The 21,979-nt window shown below is 31.6% G+C and overlaps 2 protein-coding genes across 2 annotated transcripts in view; one reads left to right on the forward strand and one right to left on the reverse strand.

Annotated features, from left to right (window-relative positions):
- LOC130443715 (uncharacterized) overlaps positions 1 to 21,979 on the forward strand; it is a 79,507-nt gene that overhangs the window by 16,136 nt on the left and 41,392 nt on the right. The gene's annotated exons all lie outside the window — the stretch shown is intronic.
- LOC130443717 (cAMP-dependent protein kinase catalytic subunit alpha-like) lies at positions 388 to 6,324 on the reverse strand. Its single transcript, XM_056778474.1, has 6 exons — positions 6,216 to 6,324; positions 5,955 to 6,107; positions 3,520 to 3,755; positions 3,289 to 3,454; positions 2,950 to 3,221; positions 388 to 666 (listed from the first exon to the last, which is right to left on the reverse strand). Exons 1-6 carry the CDS (start codon positions 6,240 to 6,242, stop codon positions 453 to 455), a joined length of 1,068 nt encoding a protein of 355 aa, XP_056634452.1. The 5' UTR covers positions 6,243 to 6,324; the 3' UTR covers positions 388 to 452.

A 21,979-nucleotide genomic window follows, 5' to 3' on the forward strand; every position in this document is an offset into this window, starting at 1 on the left:
GCTTCGGTACGGGTGTATTTACCATAAACGGATGTAATTATTTCAATATAAAAGTTATTTTTATTTGAAACAATGTAATATTTTGAAAAAAAAACTAACCTAACTAACTAACCTCATATATAGTTATATAAATAAATCAATTATTTGTACCGTAGAAATGTATTGTAACTATTCTTCTTTTTTATTTTTGACATCTAATATTAATTACAGTAACCACCTCAACAAAACGCACCTCAGCTGTCAAATAATTATTTTTATATATATAGAAACGTCAATCGTTTGAAATTTAATATTGATATGTTCCCAGACGTAATGACGTCATGACATTTGATGAATATAACGATGCATATGGACAGGGACGGGTTAGGTTTTAAAGAAATATAATAATTTCGTTTAAATATATATTTTTAATTACTTATATTTACAACGATGAGAATAATACAAATTATTGATTAAAAATTTTCGAATTCTTCTTTGAATTGATTATTTTCACTGATTTTAAGTGGCTCTTCATCGTAATTATCGAAATTGCTGGTATCGCTGATGGATTTTAGAGCTGGTTTAAACGGTGGTTCCACTTGCCTGTTGTATAGGGCCATAAAGTCGGTATCTTTGAACCAACGGTGGTTTTTTAAATCCTGAGTGCCGTTTTTCAAATTACCGTACCTAGAAAGTGTCATAAAAACTGATCAAGCACCAAAATACCTAGAATTTTTGAGTTTTATAGGTAAATATGGATAAAAACGAAGTGTCACATTACCGAAAAAAGGTAATCTGGGAATCAAAAAGACTCGAATGTGAGTGAGATGGTTACAGGAATTAAAAATGGGAGATCTGTCTGCGAGAATACCAAACATGGTAATCCCGAGTTAAAAAAATTTGAAAAGAATACAAAATACGTGTGAAAGAATACCAAAAATGGTAATCCAAAGATAAAAAATTTGAAAATGCTAACAAGAGACTTGAGATAATTGGAAACACAACAAAAAAGTTACAAGGTTTTATTGGAAAATGTGTGAGGATACTAAAAATGGTAATCCAAAATTGAATATGGTAAATTTCGACAAGGGACAAAAAATAATAGGGAAAAATACTCAATAGGTTTCAGTGCAACGTGTGTAAAAATACCAAAAATGGTAATTAGTAGATGAAACTTGAAAAAAATGGTGGAAAAACAAAAAATGGGAAGCTGGAAAATCAATAGAAAAGATATAATCGAGAAAAATAGAAGAGAATTGTACATTTGAGAATAAAAAGTACGCAATGATATGAAAACGGGTGTGAAATAAAAAATGGTAATCTGGATTAAGACAAGTCCATAGTTGAAGCAAAAAATCGGAAAAAACTACAAATGATATTCTAGAGCTAAAAAAGTTCTAAATGGAAACAAGACACTCGAAAGAATCAAGAAAAATATGAAAAATATTGAAAGCTTCAGTGGAACGTGTGTAGGATAAAAAAATGGTATTATAGAGCTAAAAAAGTATGTAATGAAAGCAAGAAACTCAAAAAACCAAAAAATATGTGAAAAATATCCTAGGAGTCAGTTGAGCGTATGTGAGAATGTTCAAAATGGTATTCTAGTGCTGAAAACTGGCAAATAAAACTAAAAAATGAAAAATATGAATATGAAAATGAAATAATCGAGGAGATAATAAAAATATGTTGTGGATTTGATTGAAACATTTTTCGGAATTCGAAAAATGGTATTCTAGAGCTAAGAACTTCGAAGTGAGAGGTAGAGACTTGAAAAACCAAAAAAAATATGAAAAATGTTGAGTAGAACGTTTGTAGGAATGTCAAAAAATGGTATTCTACGAGTAAAACAAAGCGAATTCGAAGCATGAGGCGAAAAATTACCAAAAAAATATGAGAAATGTTGTAGGATTGAGTGAAACATCTGTAGAAGTCTCACAAATGGTATTCAAGAGTTAAAAAAGTTTGAAGTGGGAGTGAGGAATGCCAAAAAATGGTATTCTAGAGCTAAGAACTTCGAAGTGAGAGGTAGAGACTTGAAAAACCAAAAAAAATATGAAAAATGTTGAGTAGAACGTTTGTAGGAATGTCAAAAAATGGTATTCTACGAGTAAAACAAAGCGAATTCGAAGCATGAGGCGAAAAATTACCAAAAAAATATGAGAAATGTTGTAGGATTGAGTGAAACATCAGTAGAAGTCTCACAAATGGTATTCAAGAGTTAAAAAAGTTTGAAGTGGGAGTGAGGAATGCCAAAAAATGGTATTCTGGAGCTAAAAAGTTTAAAGTGAAAGATAGAGACTCGAAGAACCGAAAAAACTATAAAAAATGTTGTGAGCTTGAGTAGAGCGTTTGTAGGAATGTCAAAAAATGGTATTCTACGAGTAAAACAAAGCGAATTCGAAGTATGAGACGGAAAATATCGTACAAAATATGAGAAATGTTGTAGGATTGAGTGGAACATGTGAAGTATTGACAAAAATGGTATTCTAGGGCTAAAAAAGTTTGAAATGAGAGTGAGGAATGCCAAAAATGGTATTCTACGAATAAAACAAAGCGAATTCGAAGCATGAGGCTAAAAATTATCGCAAAAAATATGAGAAATATTGTACGATTGAGTGAAACATCAGTAGAAGTCTCACAAATGGTATTCTAGAGCTAAAAAAGTTTGAAACGAGAGTGAGAAAAGCCAAAAAATGGTATTCCGGACCTAAGAATCATTGAATTGAAATCAAAGGTGAACAGAATTTGAAAGCAACAACAACAAGAGACTAAAACTAATATAGAAAAACACGCGAAGCGAAAATGGTGGATAGAGGGAGAAGAAGAAAATTAGATTTAGAATTTAAGAGAAAGATACGGAAAATAGTGCGGGTAAAGCAGCGAATTGATGAAGAAATAGACGACACACACGTGCTCAAATCATAACATCGAAAAATGTGACGAAAAAAATTTGATTATTTGATAATTCACCTTCTGCTTAAATCTAGTTGCAACACGTTTTGGACGAGATGTTGTAGATCGTTCGTAAAAGTTCCTGGACATTTGTATTTACAAATAATGATCTTTTCGTATATTTTCATAACGTCCGCCGAAGCGAATGGGGCATAACCAGCGTTCATCTCGAATAATAACACCCCGAACGACCACCAATCCACCGCCTTACTGTAACCCTTACTTAGAATTATTTCCGGCGCTATATACTCCGGAGTACCGCACAACGTCCAAGTACGACCTTTAACAATCTGGAAACGAGAAACAGCGGGGTATAAACAAACGTCGCTTTTGGGTTATCTCTTCAATTCAACCAACCTTACAAAAACCCAAATCGGCTATTTTCAAATAACCCTTATTATCGATGAGAATATTTTCCGGCTTCAAATCCCTGTAAACGATGTCGCAATAATGGAGATATTCCAGGGCTAATAGCACTTGGGCTGCGTAAAATCTGGACAGAGTTTCGCTGAATCTGCGCATCCTGTAATTGTTATAATAATTAAAAATTTCAGGCGCTGTTCGATTCGATACGAAACTTTCTTCTACCTTCTTAAATGTGTAAACATCTCGCCACCGTTGATAAAAGGCATGACGAAATAAACGTAACTGTTGTCTTTGTAACAAGCGTGCATATGAACAATGAAAGGGAAATTTATCGAGGACAACATCTTTTTTTCGAACTGCGTATGTTCTAATTGTTTCAATTTCATTATTTTCACTTTGGAAATGCACTTCATTGCGAAGAAAGCGTCTTTGTCGCCCCCGTTTTTATGCACCAGGTACTAAAACATATGATTCGATATTTAACCTTAAATGTCTGTCATTTGTCAATGCGACGTGCCAAAGTTAGGTTAAGTTAGGTTAGGTTTGGTTATGCGTCTTCTGCGATTGTTTTTTTTTTATTTTTTCGGAAAATTTTGGGCTAGAAACTTACCTAATCGCGAAATCTGTGAAATCTCTCAAAACCGGAAATAGACACAATTTTTGTGAGGTTTTCGAGACCTTTTTATATGAATTCGAAAATGGGGCATGAATTTTTCTTTGATCGTCTCGAAACGTTACTTTTACGTATATAATTTGATTTAATTTCGAAAAAAAAATGAGAATTTAGAACAAAATTGGTTATTAAGGAGCTGAACTAGTCACTACACCACTATTTTTACGTACCCCGTATCCCGATAACGACCTATTCGTATAGAACTAATGACGATTTATCTGAAACTAGCGGCGAAATCGCTGAATTTCGGCTTATATACCATCAGATACCGAAATGGTTCTTTCCAGAACATTCTAAATCGATTCCAATGGTTTTTGACTCATTTTAGAACTTTCCAGATCATTCCAGAACTGTCTAGATCATTCTAAATCGATTCCAATGGTTTTTGACTCAATTTAAAACTTTCCAGATCATTGCAGAACTGTCTAGATCATTCTAAATCGATTCCAATGGTTTTTGACTCATTTTAGAACTTTCCAGATCATTGCAGAACTGTCTAGATCATTCTAAATCGATTCCAATGGTTTTTGACTCAATTTAAAACTTTCCAGATCATTGCAGAACTGTCTTGATCATTCTAAATCGATTCCAATGGTTTTTGACTCATTTTAGAACTTTCCAGATCATTCCAGAAATTTCTAGACTCGTCTAGAACTTTCTAAATCGATTCCAACAGTTTGAGCTCAATTTAAAACTTTCCAGATCATTCCAGAACTGTCCAGATCATTCTAAATCGATTCCAATGGTTTTTGACTCAATTTAAAACTTTCCAGATCATTGCAGAACTGTCTAGATCATTCTAAATCGATTCCAATGGTTTTTGACTCAATTTAAAACTTTCCAGATCATTGCAGAACTGTCTAGATCATTCTAAATCGATTCCAATGGTTTTTGACTCAATTTAAAACTTTTCAGATCATTCCAGAACTGTCTAGATCATTCTAAATCGATTCCAATGGTTTTTGACTCAATTTAAAACTTTTCAGATCATTCCAGAACTGTCTAGATCATTCTAAATCGATTCCAATGGTTTTTGACTCAATTTAAAACTTTCCAGATCATTGCAGAACTGTCTAGATCATTCTAAATCGATTCCAATGGTTTTTGACTCAATTTAAAACTTTTCAGATCATTCCAGAACTGTCTAGATCATTCTAAATCGATTCCAATGGTTTTTGACTCAATTTAAAACTTTCCAGATCATTGCAGAACTGTCTAGATCATTCTAAATCGATTCCAATGGTTTTTGACTCATTTTAGAACTTTCCAGATCATTCCAGAAAATTCTAGAACTGTCTAGATCATTCCACTTCCACCCACCGCGACCAAACTCCCTTATTATTATCTGGAGACCAAGGGGTGTTTAACACCCTAACGAGAAGTTGTTTGTGGTTGGTGATGATTGAGAAAACCGTGTCTTCACATACTAACAAAGCAATAGAAAAATTTGAAATCTCATTTTCCCTGTTGCGCCCCCCCTATATTCAAACCTACATTTTTTTATTTTCATATGAAACAAACGAAAACAACTTATAGTGCGTCTCCTATATGCTAAAATCTCTAAAATTATTGTTCTCTCTTTTCAAAATAGTTTTCTATGAAAAATATAAATGAAAATTATGGTACCCCCTCGTATATTGAAATATTCTCTATTTTTCACGCGTCAAAATTCCTTTTTATATAAAAAATTAAAGAAAAAACCTATGATACGTCCCCCGTATATTTAAATCGTCTCTTTATCTTAGGTTCCCATTAAAAACATATAGTACGTCCCTTATATACTCAAATCTACTTTTTTAATTTTCTCTATTTCTTATGTATAATTTTTTTCGAAATATTTTTATCTTGTATTAAAAAAAAAAACTTGTGAAACGCTCCCCGTAAATACAAATCTTCTTTTTCACGTCTCACCGATTTAAAAAATAAAAATATCGAACAAAAAAAAAATTAAATAATGAGAAATTGATGAAAATTTATTTCTTACCACGTGCCCAAAAGACCCCGTTCCTAAAGTTTTTATCCTCGTATAATTTTCCAACCCTACGGAATCAGAGCTGGTTTTTTTCTCCCAATTCACATAAAATTCCTCCTTCAATTTTTCCAAAATTTCATTATAAGTCGATTTGTTTTTTCCTTTCTAAAAAATAAATAAATAAATAATCGATACGGATCCAACCCTGTATGATAATTCAAATTCGAACTCACTGATTGCAGAATACAATTTTATTATCGATATCTTTCTTACCCTATAGAAATCCTTAAAAAATATCATATTTAGTGGTATATTGTCGATTTGAAAAAAATTGATTTTGAACCCACTTCGTCGTCCTCGACGACCACCTCTTCAGTAAACTGAATTAACATCTCTACAATATGTTATCGGAAGCTATCGAGTTGATGGACAAGAACAGATTGTGATCAATAACCGACGTCCATTCATTCGAAATGATTTTTAGTTGAATAATCAAATCAAATCTAAATATAGGTAGATACTTAATGCGCATGCGAATTTACACAAATCTACACCCGCGATACTTTTAAAACATTTCATACTTACCGATAGAGCAGACGTCGTTAGAAGTTTATTATCATCCGAAGATTTTTTCATTTCGATTTTTATTAAATCGCTTTGTTCTTAATTTAAATAACGGTTATCAAAACCTCAATGTCATACGTCAATGTTTACATAGAAACAAGAAGTGACGTTTTTTTTATCAATTCACCAAATAGAACTACATGACATATATATATATATCTATGATACAGAACCCTTCAATGTACTCGTGACAGATTCGGAGCTGCTCCATTCATTAATTCGATATAGTCGGTCGAGAGGGGCGTCAATTCAGACATATTGACAACGTAAAATATTATGCTAATATGTACACACTCGTATATTAAATCATATCGAAATGGGATTCAATACAGAGTGGTGGATATATAAAATTTCAAATTTGAAAGTAAATTCTTACGAAACGATATTAAATTACGGAATTAATTATTAATAATTTATTATTAGTGTTCTGACGCCATCTTTAATTATACCTGCCTAATAAATCTGTATTACAGGAAACTGTAAAATACATGATGTTATTAAACGAGATATATAGAGATGGGATTTACAAATTTATTATGAAAAACAGTTATTTTATAACTATAATTTATTTTTTACATGAAATATTTTATAGTATATGATAAAAATATAATAAAGACCTTCCCGTATACCACACATTTAAATTATATTGAATATCGGTTGTCAAAGCAGTCAACGTAAGGGCTGAATTCAATAAACATACTACTTTTCAAAGGACTACGAATAGGTCCTTTGTGGGAAGTTCAATATATGATAACTGAAGGCAGGGACTTGCTTAGAAAAGTATTATAGAAACGGAAAATACGAATTTACTATCTATTTACCAGATTTTTCGATATCTAAACTGTTTATATTTATATTAAACGTGAAAAAAGGACTCGATATACAAGTTTGGTGTGTAGAAAAAAATCACCGAACAAATAATGTTTTCTGTTCAATAAACAAAAGTAACCCTCCCCTAAAATGAAACGTAAAAGCTAATCTTCGATATATACGATGAAAAACAACATAAAATATAACATTGACGTATTTAAACAGAATCCCTTTGATAAACAGCAAATCCATAAAAACCTCTATGCATCTGACAAACAGATAAACCTCCCCAATTTTCCCTCGTTTCTCCCTGCAGGAATAAAGATCTGCGGACTGGGATAAGTTGGAAAATGCATCGAAGAAAACTAAAAATTTAATTCCACGGAAACATTATTAAATTGACGCCGAGGGGTCCTTACGCACTTTTGTCGTGAAGGGACTCGTCACAGGAACGGATTCGAAATGACAATTCTTTATTCTTAATTGTCGAAATCATAATATAAAAGTTTATAGGACTGAAAATTATCTCTTCTGTGACTCGCTTAATAAAATTTTGGCTGAATACTAGTAACGACCGAGACCTCTTTAATAAAAACGAAGAAAATCTGACAGAATGAGTAAGATAATAATCGTAATAACCTTGAATCCATTAATTTTCGAAATAGAGAAGCTTCGAAGATAATTGAATCTTTATATTTTGTAGAATGACAGTTTGTTTTTAGATAATGAAGATTTTAAATCGAATCACGTTTTGTTTCTTTATGAAAGACAATTTCCAAAAACAAATTTCGTTTTATATAAGAGACAAACAATTTTCATAGATAAATAACAGTGTGATTTTGAAGAGGACAGTTTTAAAAGACAATTGACAGTTTATTTTTAAAAAATACAAGTTTCAAAGAAAATTGGATCTGTGTGTTTGTAGAAGGAAGACTTTGAAAACAAATGATCGTCAAAGTTTGATAAAAACAAGATTTGAGGAAGTTTATCTTTGGGAAAAAAGTCCTAAAAAAGTGTTTGTTTGTAGAAAACAGTCTTTAAAGACAACTAACAGTAATTTTTTGAAGAAGACAGTCCTAAAAGTGTTTGTGTTTGGAGGAAACAGCCTTTAAAGACAATTGAGAGTTTTTTTTGAAGAAGACAGTCCTAAAAATATGTGTGTTTGTAGAAAACAGTCTCTAAAGACAAATGAGAGTTATTTTTTGAAGAAGACAGTCCTAAAAGTGTTTGTGTTTGTAGAAAACAGTCTCTAAAGACAAATGAGTGTTATTTTTTGAAGGAGACAGTCCTACAAGTGTTTGTGTTTGTAGAAAACAGTCTTTAAAGACAACTGAGAGTTATTTTTTGTGGAAGACAGTCCTAAAAACATGTGTGTTTGTAGAAAACAGTCTTTAAAGACAACTGAGAGTTATTTTTTGAAGAAGACAGTCCTAAAAGTGTTTGTGTTTGTAGAAAACAGTCTCTAAAGACAACTGAGAGTTATTTTTTGAAGGAGACAGTCCTACAAGTGTCTGTGTTTGTAGAAAACAGTCTTTAAAGACAACTGAGTGTTATTTTTTGAAGGAAACAGCCCTACAAGTGTTTGTGTTTGTAGAAAACAGTCTTTAAAGACAACTGAGTGTTATTTTTTGAAGGAGACAGCCCTACAAGTGTTTGTGTTAGTAGAAAACAGTCTTTAAAGACAACTGAGAGTTATTTTTTGAAGAAGACAGCCCTACAAGTGTTTGTGTTTGTAGAAAACAGTCTTTAAAGACAACTGAGTGTTATTTTTTGAAGGAAACAGCCCTACAAGTGTTTGTGTTTGTAGAAAACAGTCTTTAAAGACAACTGAGTGTTATTTTTTGAAGGAAACAGCCCTACAAGTGTTTGTGTTTGTAGAAAACAGTCTTTAAAGACAACTGAGTGTTATTTTTTGAAGGAGACAGCCCTACAAGTGTTTGTGTTAGTAGAAAACAGTCTTTAAAGACAACTGAGTGTTATTTTTTGAAGGAGACAGCCCTACAAGTGTTTGTGTTTGTAGAAAACAGTCTTTAAAGACAACTGAGTGTTATTTTTTGAAGGAGACAGCCCTACAAGTGTTTGTGTTTGTAGAAAACAGTCTTTAAAGACAACTGAGAGTTATTTTTTGAAGAAGACAGTCCTACAAGTGTTTGTGTTTGTAGAAAACAGTCTTTAAAGACAACTGAGAGTTATTTTTTGTGGAAGACAGTCCTAAAAACATGTGTGTTTGTGTCTGTAGAAAACAGTCTCTAAAGACAACTGAGTGTTATTTTTTGAAGAAGACAGTCCTACAAGTGTCTGTGTTTGTAGAAAACAGTCTTTAAAGACAACTGAGTGTTATTTTTTGAAGGAGACAGCCCTACAAGTGTTTGTGTTTGTAGAAAACAGTCTTTAAAGAAAACTGAGAGTTATTTTTTGAAGAAGACAGTCCTAAAAGTGTTTGTGTTTGGAGGAAACAGCCTTTAAAGACAATTGAGAGTTTTTTTTGTAGAAGACAGTCCTAAAAATATGTGTGTTTGTAGAAAACAGTCTTTAAAGACAACTGAGAGTTATTTTTTGAAGAAGACAGTCCTACAAGTGTTTGTGTTTGTAGAAAACAGTCTCTAAAGACAAATGAGTGTTATTTTTTGAAGGAGACAGTCCTACAAGTGTTTGTGTTTGTAGAAAACAGTCTTTAAAGAAAACTGAGTGTTATTTTTTGAAGAAGACAGTCCTACAAGTGTTTGTGTTTGTAGAAAACAGTCTCTAAAGACAAATGAGTGTTATTTTTTGAAGGAGACAGTCCTACAAGTGTTTGTGTTTGTAGAAAACAGTCTTTAAAGACAACTGAGTGTTATTTTTTGAAGGAGACAGCCCTACAAGTGTTTGTGTTAGTAGAAAACAGTCTTTAAAGACAACTGAGTGTTATTTTTTGAAGGAGACAGCCCTACAAGTGTTTGTGTTTGTAGAAAACAGTCTTTAAAGACAACTGAGTGTTATTTTTTGAAGGAGACAGCCCTACAAGTGTTTGTGTTTGTAGAAAACAGTCTTTAAAGACAACTGAGAGTTATTTTTTGAAGAAGACAGTCCTACAAGTGTTTGTGTTTGTAGAAAACAGTCTTTAAAGACAACTGAGAGTTATTTTTTGTGGAAGACAGTCCTAAAAACATGTGTGTTTGTGTCTGTAGAAAACAGTCTCTAAAGACAACTGAGTGTTATTTTTTGAAGAAGACAGTCCTACAAGTGTCTGTGTTTGTAGAAAACAGTCTTTAAAGACAACTGAGTGTTATTTTTTGAAGGAGACAGCCCTACAAGTGTTTGTGTTTGTAGAAAACAGTCTTTAAAGAAAACTGAGAGTTATTTTTTGAAGAAGACAGTCCTAAAAGTGTTTGTGTTTGGAGGAAACAGCCTTTAAAGACAATTGAGAGTTTTTTTTGTAGAAGACAGTCCTAAAAATATGTGTGTTTGTAGAAAACAGTCTTTAAAGACAACTGAGAGTTATTTTTTGAAGAAGACAGTCCTACAAGTGTTTGTGTTTGTAGAAAACAGTCTCTAAAGACAAATGAGTGTTATTTTTTGAAGGAGACAGTCCTACAAGTGTTTGTGTTTGTAGAAAACAGTCTTTAAAGAAAACTGAGTGTTATTTTTTGAAGAAGACAGTCCTACAAGTGTTTGTGTTTGTAGAAAACAGTCTCTAAAGACAAATGAGTGTTATTTTTTGAAGGAGACAGTCCTACAAGTGTTTGTGTTTGTAGAAAACAGTCTTTAAAGAAAACTGAGAGTTATTTTTTGAAGAAGACAGTCCTAAAAGTGTTTGTGTTTGGAGGAAACAGCCTTTAAAGACAATTGAGAGTTTTTTTTGTAGAAGACAGTCCTAAAAATATGTGTGTTTGTAGAAAACAGTCTTTAAAGACAACTGAGAGTTATTTTTTGAAGAAGACAGTCCTACAAGTGTTTGTGTTTGTAGAAAACAGTCTCTAAAGACAAATGAGTGTTATTTTTTGAAGGAGACAGTCCTACAAGTGTTTGTGTTTGTAGAAAACAGTCTTTAAAGACAACTGAGTGTTATTTTTTGAAGGAGACAGTCCTACAAGTGTTTGTGTTTGTAGAAAACAGTCTTTAAAGAAAACTGAGAGTTATTTTTTGAAGAAGACAGTCCTAAAAGTGTTTGTGTTTGGAGGAAACAGCCTTTAAAGACAATTGAGAGTTTTTTTTGTAGAAGACAGTCCTAAAAATATGTGTGTTTGTAGAAAACAGTCTTTAAAGACAACTGAGAGTTATTTTTTGAAGAAGACAGTCCTACAAGTGTTTGTGTTTGTAGAAAACAGTCTCTAAAGACAAATGAGTGTTATTTTTTGAAGGAGACAGTCCTACAAGTGTTTGTGTTTGTAGAAAACAGTCTTTAAAGACAACTGAGAGTTATTTTTTGTGGAAGACAGTCCTAAAAACATGTGTGTTTGTAGAAAACAGTCTTTAAAGACAACTGAGTGTTATTTTTTGAAGGAGACTGTCCTACAAGTGTTTGTGTTTGTAGAAAACAGTCTCTAAAGACAAATGAGTGTTATTTTTTGAAGGAGACAGTCCTACAAGTGTTTGTGTTTGTAGAAAACAGTCTTTAAAGACAACTGAGAGTTATTTTTTGTGGAAGACAGTCCTAAAAACATGTGTGTTTGTAGAAAACAGTCTTTAAAGACAACTGAGTGTTATTTTTTGAAGGAGACTGTCCTACAAGTGTTTGTGTTTGTAGAAAACAGTCTCTAAAGACAACTGAGTGTTATTTTTTGAAGGAGACAGTCCTACAAGTGTTTGTGTTTGTAGAAAACAGTCTCTAAAGACAACTGAGAGTTATTTTTGAAGAAGACAGTCCTAAAAATATGTGTGTTTGTAGAAAACAGTCTTTAAAGACAACTGAGAGTTATTTTTTGAAGAAGACAGTCCTACAAGTGTTTGTGTTTGTAGAAAACAGTCTCTAAAGACAACTGAGTGTTATTTTTTGAAGAAGACAGTCCTAAAAGTGTTTGTGTTTGTAGAAAACAGTCTCTAAAGACAACTGAGAGTTATTTTTTGAAGAAGACAGTCCTAAAAGTGTTTGTGTCTGTAGAAAACAGTCTTTAAAGACAGCAGCTAGTTCATTTTTGAAGAAGAGAGTCCTAAAAAGAAATGACTGTGTGTATTTAGGACAGAAAGTTGAATCACATTTTGTTTTTTATGAAAGACAGTTTACAAAAACAAGTAAATTTGCGAGAAAATTTTCAATCTACAAATAAACTAGAATTAAATTATATCATATGAAGTACAATTTTCAATTAAATATATCGATGAAAACAAATTATATGATTTAATTCATATCGAAGTCCATCTCTGTTCATGTAAACCACCCTAGTCGACCGATTTAGCCCTTGTTGCAAAGTTTAATGAATTGTACTGCATTGTTACTTGTAGGAGTGCGATGGGGGTGACAAAAGTGTGGGGTAGGTGGTGTAACACATATATAGATTTTCGGAAACAGCGGTTAAGTGCCATTTTGAGTTTAGAGGGATGTAATGATGTTGTGGGAACTATTTTGATTTATGTACATGCAATTTTAGATGATTATTTTTAGGTTAGATTATTATTTATTAAAAAAACGAGTTTTTCCATATATTACAACAAAATGAAAGGTGTAGGGACATAAAATATTGACTTAAAATTATTTTCTATGTATTGAATTTAGGTATGAATCAATTTCTGTTATTTTTGCTTGAATAAATCCCTTTGAATGATCAGTAACGATAAACTTTGAGACGACTTTTTATACGTAAATTAGTTTATTCACGTACTAGCGAAGAATGTAATTATAATTTTGATTAGGACGTTGAGAGTGAATCGCATATTGCATTTGGATATAATGCTAATCCTAGGGGTAATAATTGTCCCCTATTTTCAAAAGCATATCTAACGTAAAACGGCATCGCTGAAACTTACTTACCCGACTCGAATCGGGATTAAATCGAACAAAGCAATTTTCTGGCTTGCCCAAATTATTTAAAGTGATTTGTGAGATACGGAATAATACGTCGAATTTATTCACTAGTGATTTAATTTCCCGTATCGAACGGTTTTAAGGTCCAAACCGCTTTCAAACAATAATGTTAAGGGATAGAAATTATTATTTCAAAAATATATAAGCAGAGAAAGAAGCCTCACTACGAAGTGAAAATGAGAGGCAAATAAGTTTGAGTTTGTTGGAAACTGTCTTTAAAGACAACTGAGTTGTAGAAAACAGTCTTTAAAGACAACTGATAGTTTGTTTTTGACGAAAACAGTCATAAAAGACAAATAACTGTTTGTGTTTGTAGAAAACAGTCATTAAAGACAACCGAGTTGTAGAAAACAGTCTTTAAAGACAACCGAGTTGTAGAAAACAGTCTTTAAAGACAACTGAGTTGTAGAAAACAGTCTTTAAAGACAACTGAGTTGTAGAAAACATTCTTTGAAGACAACTGATAGTTTGTTTTTGATGAAAACAGTCATAAAAGACAAATAACTGTTTGTGTTTGTAGAAAACAGTCTTTAAAGACAACCGAGTTGTAGAAAACAGTCTTTAAAGACAACTGAGTTGTAGAAAACAGTCTTTAAAGACAACTGAGTTGTAGAAAACATTCTTTAAAGACAACTGATAGTTTGTTTTTGACGAAAACAGTCATAAAAGACAAATAACTGTTTGTGTTTGTAGAAAACAGTCATTAAAGACAACCGAGTTGTAGAAAACAGTCTTTAAAGACAACCGAGTTGTAGAAAACAGTCTTTAAAGACAACTGAGTTGTAGAAAACAGTCTTTAAAGACAACTGAGTTGTAGAAAACATTCTTTGAAGACAACTGATAGTTTGTTTTTGATGAAAACAGTCATAAAAGACAAATAACTGTTTGTGTTTGTAGAAAACAGTCTTTAAAGACAACCGAGTTGTAGAAAACAGTCTTTAAAGACAACTGAGTTGTAGAAAATAGTCTTTGAAGACAACTGAGTTGTAGAAAACATTCTTTGAAGACAACTGATAGTTTGTTTTTGACGAAAACAGTCATAAAAGACAAATAACTGTTTGTGTTTGTAGAAAACAGTCTTTAAAGACAACTGAGTTGTAGAAAACAGTCTTTAAAGACAACTGAGTTGTAGAAAATAGTCTTTGAAGACAACTGAGTTGTAGAAAACATTCTTTGAAGACAACTGATAGTTTGTTTTTGACGAAAACAGTCATAAAAGACAAATAACTGTTTGTGTTTGTAGAAAACAGTCTTTAAAGACAACCGAGTTGTAGAAAACAGTCTTTAAAGACAACTGAGTTGTAGAAAATAGTCTTTGAAGACAACTGAGTTGTAGAAAACATTCTTTGAAGACAACTGATAGTTTGTTTTTGATGAAAACAGTCATAAAAGACAAATAACTGTTTGTGTTTGTAGAAAACAGTCTTTAAAGACAACTGAGTTGTAGAAAACAGTCTTTAAAGACAACTGAGTTGTAGAAAATAGTCTTTGAAGACAACTGAGTTGTAGAAAACATTCTTTGAAGACAACTGATAGTTTGTTTTTGACGAAAACAGTCATAAAAGACAAATAACTGTTTGTGTTTGTAGAAAACAGTCTTTAAAGACAACTGAGTTGTAGAAAACAGTCTTTAAAGACAACTGAGTTGTAGAAAATAGTCTTTGAAGACAACTGAGTTGTAGAAAACATTCTTTGGAGACAACTGATAGTTTGTTTTTGACGAAAACAGTCATAAAAGACAAATAACTGTTTGTGTTTGTAGAAAACAGTCTTTAAAGACAACCGAGTTGTAGAAAACAGTCTTTAAAGACAACTGAGTTATAGAAAATAGTCTTTGAAGACAACTGAGTTGTAGAAAACATTCTTTGAAGACAACTGATAGTTTGTTTTTGACGAAAGCAGTCATAAAAGACAAATAACTGTTTGTGTTTGTAGAAAACATTCTTTGAAGACAACTGAGAGTTTGCTTTTGTTGAATACAATCCCAAAAAAGTGTTTGTGTTTGTATAAGACAGTCTTTGAAGACAATTGACAGTCGGTTTTTAAGAAAAATAATTTAAAAGACGAATCAGGTTTTGATTTTCTGTAAAACACAGTCTCTAAACATAATTGACGGTTCGTTTTCCCAGAAGTATGTCTACAAAAATATATGCTGTGTTATTCACGAGAAAAACAGTTTTCAATAGAAAATTGACAGTTTATTTTGAAAAAGTACAAGCTACAAAGTCAATTGACAGTTTATTTTGGAACAGGACAAGCTACAAAGACAATTGAGAGTTTATTTTGGAACAGGACAAGCTACAAACACAATTGACAGTTTATTTTGGAACAGGACAAGCTACAAAGACAATTGACAGTTTATTTTGAAACAGGACAAGCTACAAAGACAATTGACAGTTTATTTTGGAACAGGACAAGCTACAAACACAATTGACAGTTTATTTTGGAAAAGGACAAGCTACAAAGAAAATTGACAGTTTATTTTGAAACAGGACAAGCTACAAAGACAATTGACAGTTTATTTTGGATCAGGAGAAGCTACAAAGACAATTGACAGTTTATTTTGGATCAGGAGAAGCTACAAAGACAATTGACAGTTTATTTTGGAAAAGAACAAGCTACAAAGAAAATTGACAGTTTATTTTTGAAAAAGACAAGCTACAAAGAAAATTGACAGTTTATTTTGAAACAGGACAAGCTACAAAGACAATTGACAGTTTATTTTGGAAAAGGACAAGCTACAAAGACAATTGGCAGTTTATTTTTGAAAAAGACAAGCTACAAAGAAAATTGACAGTTCATTTTGAAACAGGACAAACTACAAAGACAATTGACAGTTTATTTTGGATCAGGAGAAGCTACAAAGACAATTGGCAGTTTATTTTTGAAAAAGACAAGCTACAAAGAAAATTGACAGTTCATTTTGAAACAGGACAAGTTACAAAGACAATTGACAGTTTATTTTGGATCAGGAGAAGCTACAAAGACAATTGACAGTTTATTTTTGAAAAAACAAATTTTGTAAAGGTTAATCTTTGAAGAAAACCTACATAAATGACGAATAATTGTTTGTTTTTGTAGATAACAGTCTTTAAAGACAACTGAGAGTTTTTTTTGAAGAAGACAGTCCTGAAAGACAGATGATTGGTAAAATTGAGATACCAAAAAACAAATTTAAACAAAATTTTCTAAAATTTCAATGTACTTTCGGTATAATTTACAGAAATAAATATGAAATATCAAGTCGATGGACTTTATTCATATGTTTTTTCTCGTATAAACGATCTTCAACTAAATCCCCGAGTTTCTACTTTCTGATAAATTATAATTGACGATGCCCGGGCGTTCCCCTACTTCTTCTATGATAATTTTATCACGAGAAAATGTCGAGTGAACTTTTATCTCTTTATCAAGCAAGATGTTGATGGATTATTCGATTATGTATTTGTTTTAGAGTTCCTTTGAGATGATCAATCAATATTTAGTCAACGATCCATCAATTTACACCTTCGTTTCAAATTCCAACTTAAAACAAAGTTTAACAAATAACTTTTTGTAAATTTCGAAAATTTCTACGCAAACATCAGTGATTTTAATACGAAGATGGCCTCGCAAGTAAAAGGACCGACCTAGAGATGGCGGTAGTTTCAAGTTCGAACAACCCACTTTTTTTAACAGCCATTAATAGTGAACTTTTTCGGTTTATTTGTAAATATATTAGAAGCTTTGTCGGGCTAGATAGTTCTGGCACCATCCTCCTATTAACTAGCGACCAATCATCATTTCTTTATAAATAAAACGAAAGATAACTTCAAAGAATTACGTTCGTTAGAAAAATTTATAATTTTAGGCACGTTCCAAGCTTTTCAAAAGCTCTAACCTCGATAAAATTGAGCAAACTCAAACTATCTATTCATCAAAATACTTTATTCGTTAGAATCGACCAGACAACTGTGTACGCAGAATCAAAGCGACGTTGCCAAATAACATAATAACGAAAACTTTTTCTACGAGTCATCAATTCGGTTTTTAAAGACATTTATTTAGCTTATGGACAAAAAATTACCATTAGAAGTTAGATCAGAAGATAAAAAATGATTGGGAAACAGTTTGTAGTCTATTTTGCAGTCGTATTTGTCGAAATCAATCGAAAATTGGTGGTTGACAGCAAGCCTGGACTGGATTTCAATCTCTAAAGACTTTCTCGAATGTTGATCTTGCGTACAGAACTTCAAAACTCATTAGTTTGATGTAGCAGTGTTTGTACAAGGTTTTAAGTTGAAATGACATTTTCACGACATTTTGGAACCCATAATCACATGAAAATCAGTGGTTTGGGGTACTAGAACTAGTCTGGATCCCACGAGGAACTGGAGATATAAAATAATGCCCAACAGATGCATTAGAAGTGATTCTAAATCTTCAAATTCTCCAAAAAAGTATAAATATGAAGCGTGGTATTTTGAAATGGAAGATTTTCATCTTAAATATTGAAAAATTCACCTCGTAGAATAGATCCAGCTCCTGAACTATATAAACTCGACCAGAACCTTTCGTGGTTGTTTTAACGTTGAAGAGATATTCGATTGAAACGATTCCACCCTGTATATTAGGAGATTTTAATGAAGTTCGATGGTAATACTCGAGATTTTTTTGTTTTTCGCTAGAATAAATTTAACGCCGATTTCTCACCTCAACGAGGTTACTTTCGAATCGTTATAAAATCCAAAATTTGATTTCTTATACTTGAAGTTTCAAATGCGAGATTTATATCTAGTCGAAAACTTTTCTTAACTCGGATTTATTATTCAGAACTTGAAATATAAAGTAACTTTATCGGAGTTTTTAATAATTTCATTCGTTCCGATAAAAAAACTATACGGGGTGCAGTAATCAATTACTATTAATACGAAAAGTTGCCTTTACTTTTCGCATAACACCGGTAATCGTGAAATTTTCCTCAATTATAGATCAAAAGCAGAAGCAGAATAAGGGGGAGGTCACGTGCCACACGCAAGACAGTGATTAGTTTTATTTAGAAATTTCGTTGCAGCCCTCCTTTAACCTAACCGTAAATATCCTACTACCCTCTTTGTTTTAATGTCCTCCCCGTTATTTCGAGTGGAGAAATTACCAATAGAATATAGAAAACGCTAACAATTAGAAATAAACGTTCGAACGGCTTCGACGCCCTTTATCTCGAATACGAAATTTTTTTTAACGAATATTTTCCAGTTTTCTATCTTTTAAAAGGGATCAACTTGTTTTTAAACACCCTGTATATATTCTAAATATGAGAATCAACTGTTACTTATTCTATGTACGAGGGGGAATCAAAATAATTGTTTCAAACACGTACAATTTGTATTCAACAAATCTATATACAATTATAAATATTTGTGTACCTCAAAACTTAATTACCAACCCTCGTATACTTTCGAGCGTTACAATATTATGATTTTAGTTTTCCTTTCATCAATTTTTTTCTATTAATTCCGTTTCTTTGCTATTTAATTCACTTGCTGTATCAATTTCCTTTGTTTTCTTCTTTCCTGCGTTATTTGTTGTTGTTGTTTACTTCTTCTTCTTTTTTTTTTAATTTCTAGTTGTGTCAAATTGATTATTAGATTTTGCGGTGTTATTTAAACATCTCTTAACTTCTATATCTTATCCATTCTTAGTTTTTATCTTACATATCTACTATTGTCATTTTATTTTGTAGCTTTTTGTTCAATAAATTATTATATTGTTAGTTGACGCCATGTTTTGAATGTCATATGTCAAATTTTTACTAATAGGTCATATAATACTCCTAAATTGACAGCGGAAATTGTTCCGATTAAAGATCACAGAATTATAACGATTTCTCTATGGTCCGAGGTTTTAGCTCGGTTCTACGCATTCTCAAGCATGCGCAGTATATATAAAGTGTCTCGAACGAGAGAAAAAATGAATATTATTGTCCATTTAAGAGTATTACATGACAGATAGATGATAGATTAGCAGAAAAACTGTTTTTATTAATATTTATTAATTTTATTCCTACAGAAATCTAGATAAATAGAAATTCAACAACGACGCCATCTACGAATCAATTTTTGATATTATATTATAGAGTTTTACCAAAATTTGAATTAAACTCATTATATTTTCGAATATTTTTCATTATGAATAGAAACTTTTAATTTAAGGGCGATAATTTTAATCAACGAACGTCTCGTCGAATTTTTTTTATAAACGTCGTCGTCTCACGTAAACCACCCTATTATTTATGACGTTCCAGGTATTTCCATTAAAATATTTCGGTGTACCGGTCGAGAATGAGAAGCCAGTGTCTCAAGCAGCAGTAAATTATCATTTTATTATACGAGGGCGGTGCAAATATGATCGAGATAAGCGTTTATATGTTTTGAAGGTTATATGTTAGCGAACGCACTTTTTAATCGCGTGTTATAACCACGAGTGTACGTCAAATGTCAAAAATAATCATAGACTGTAATAGAAATGATTTTAACGTCAAATACGTTAATATAAACATCGTTTTCTATGATAATTTTAACAAAACTGAAAAAAACAACGATTGAGGTTCTAAATTATCATTAATACTGTCAATATATTTTTTGTTTAACGCGGTAGAAGTACAGGACGGTTCAAATATGATCGAGATAAGCGTTTATATGTTTTGAAGGTTATGTGTTAACGAACGCACTTTTTAATCGCGTGTTATAACCACCAGAGATCGTCAAATGTCAAAAATAATCATAGACTGTAATAGAAATGATTTTAACGTCAAATATGTTAATATAAACATCGTTTTCTATGATAATTTTAACAAAACTAAAAAAAAACAACGATTGAGGTTCTAAATTATCATTAATACTGTCAATATATTTTTTGTTTAACGCGGTAGAAGTACAGGACGGTTCAAATATGATCGAGATAAGCGTTTATATGTTTTGAAGGTTATGTGTTAACGAACGCACTTTTTAATCGCGTGTTATAACCACGAGTGTACGTCAAATGTCAAAAATAATCATAGACTGTAATAGAAATGATTTTAACGTCAAATACGTTAATATAAACATCGTTTTCTATGATAATTTTAACAAAACTGAAGAAAATAACGATTGAGGTTCTAAATTATCATTAATACTGTCAATATATTTTTTATTTAACGTAGTAGAAGTTCAGGGTGGTTCAAATATGATCGAGATAAGCGTTTGTATGTTTTGAAGGTTATGTGTTAACGAACGCACTTTTTAATCGCGTGTTATAACCACCAGAGATCGTCAAATGTCAAAAATAATCATAGACTGTAATAGAAATGATTTTAACGTCAAATACGTTAATATAAACATCGTTTTCTATGATAATTTTAACAAAACTGAAAAAAACAACGATTGAGGTTCTAAATTATCATTAATACTGTCAATATATTTTTTGTTTAACGTGGTAGAAGTACAGGACGGTAAAAATATGATCGAAATAAGCGTTTGTATGTTTTGAAGGTTATGTGTTAGCGAACGCACTTTTTAATCGCGTGTTATAACCACGAGTGTACGTCAAATGTCAAAAATAATCATAGACTGTAATAGAAATGATTTTAACGTCAAATACGTTAATATAAACATCGTTTTCTATGATAATTTTAACAAAACTGAAGAAAATAACGATTGAGGTTCTAAATTATCATTAATACTGTCAATATATTTTTTATTTAACGTAGTAGAAGTTCAGGGTGGTTCAAATATGATCGAGATAAGCGTTTGTATGTTTTGAAGGATATGTGTTAACGAACGCACTTTTTAATCGCGTGTTATAACCACCAGAGATCGTCAAATGTCAAAAATAATCATAGACTGTAATAGAAATGATTTTAACGTCAAATACGTTAATATAAACATCGTTTTCTATGATAATTTTAACAAAACTGAAAAAAACAACGATTGAGGTTCTAAATTATCATTAATACTGTCAATATATTTTTTGTTTAACGTGGTAGAAGTACAGGACGGTAAAAATATGATCGAAATAAGCGTTTGTATGTTTTGAAGGTTATGTGTTAGCGAACGCACTTTTTAATCGCGTGTTATAACCACGAGTGTACGTCAAATGTCAAAAATAATCATAGACTGTAATAGAAATGATTTTAACGTCAAATACGTTAATATAAACATCGTTTTCTATGATAATTTTAACAAAACTGAAGAAAATAACGATTGAGGTTCTAAATTATCATTAATACTGTCAATATATTTTTTATTTAACGTAGTAGAAGTTCAGGGTGGTTCAAATATGATCGAGATAAGCGTTTGTATGTTTTGAAGGTTATATGTTAGCGAACGCACTTTTTAATCGCGTGTTATAACCACGAGTGTACGTCAAATGTCAAAAATAATCATAGACTGTAATAGAAATGATTTTAACGTCAAATACGTTAATATAAACATCGTTTTCTATGATAATTTTAACAAAACTGAAGAAAATAACGATTGAGGTTCTAAATTATCATTAATACTGTCAATATATTTTTTATTTAACGTAGTAGAAGTTCAGGGCGGTTCAAATATGATCGAGATAAGCGTTTGTATGTTTTGAAGGT

This window comes from Diorhabda sublineata, chromosome 5 (genome assembly GCF_026230105.1).
Source record: "Diorhabda sublineata isolate icDioSubl1.1 chromosome 5, icDioSubl1.1, whole genome shotgun sequence".
Lineage (NCBI taxonomy): Eukaryota > Metazoa > Arthropoda > Insecta > Coleoptera > Chrysomelidae > Diorhabda > Diorhabda sublineata.

What these genes read in the sequence shown, in the direction of transcription:
- LOC130443717 (XM_056778474.1), bottom strand. Translation starts at nt 6,242, where the DNA reads ATGATATTTTTTAAGGATTTCTATAGG. An exon ending in TTTTTAAGGATTTCTATAGG is followed by an intron (nt 6,108 to 6,215) that starts GTAAGAAAGATA and finishes TTTATTTTTTAG; the next exon opens with AAAGGAAAAAACAAATCGAC. An exon ending in ATGTTTACACATTTAAGAAG is followed by an intron (nt 3,455 to 3,519) that starts GTAGAAGAAAGT and finishes TAACAATTACAG; the next exon opens with GATGCGCAGATTCAGCGAAA.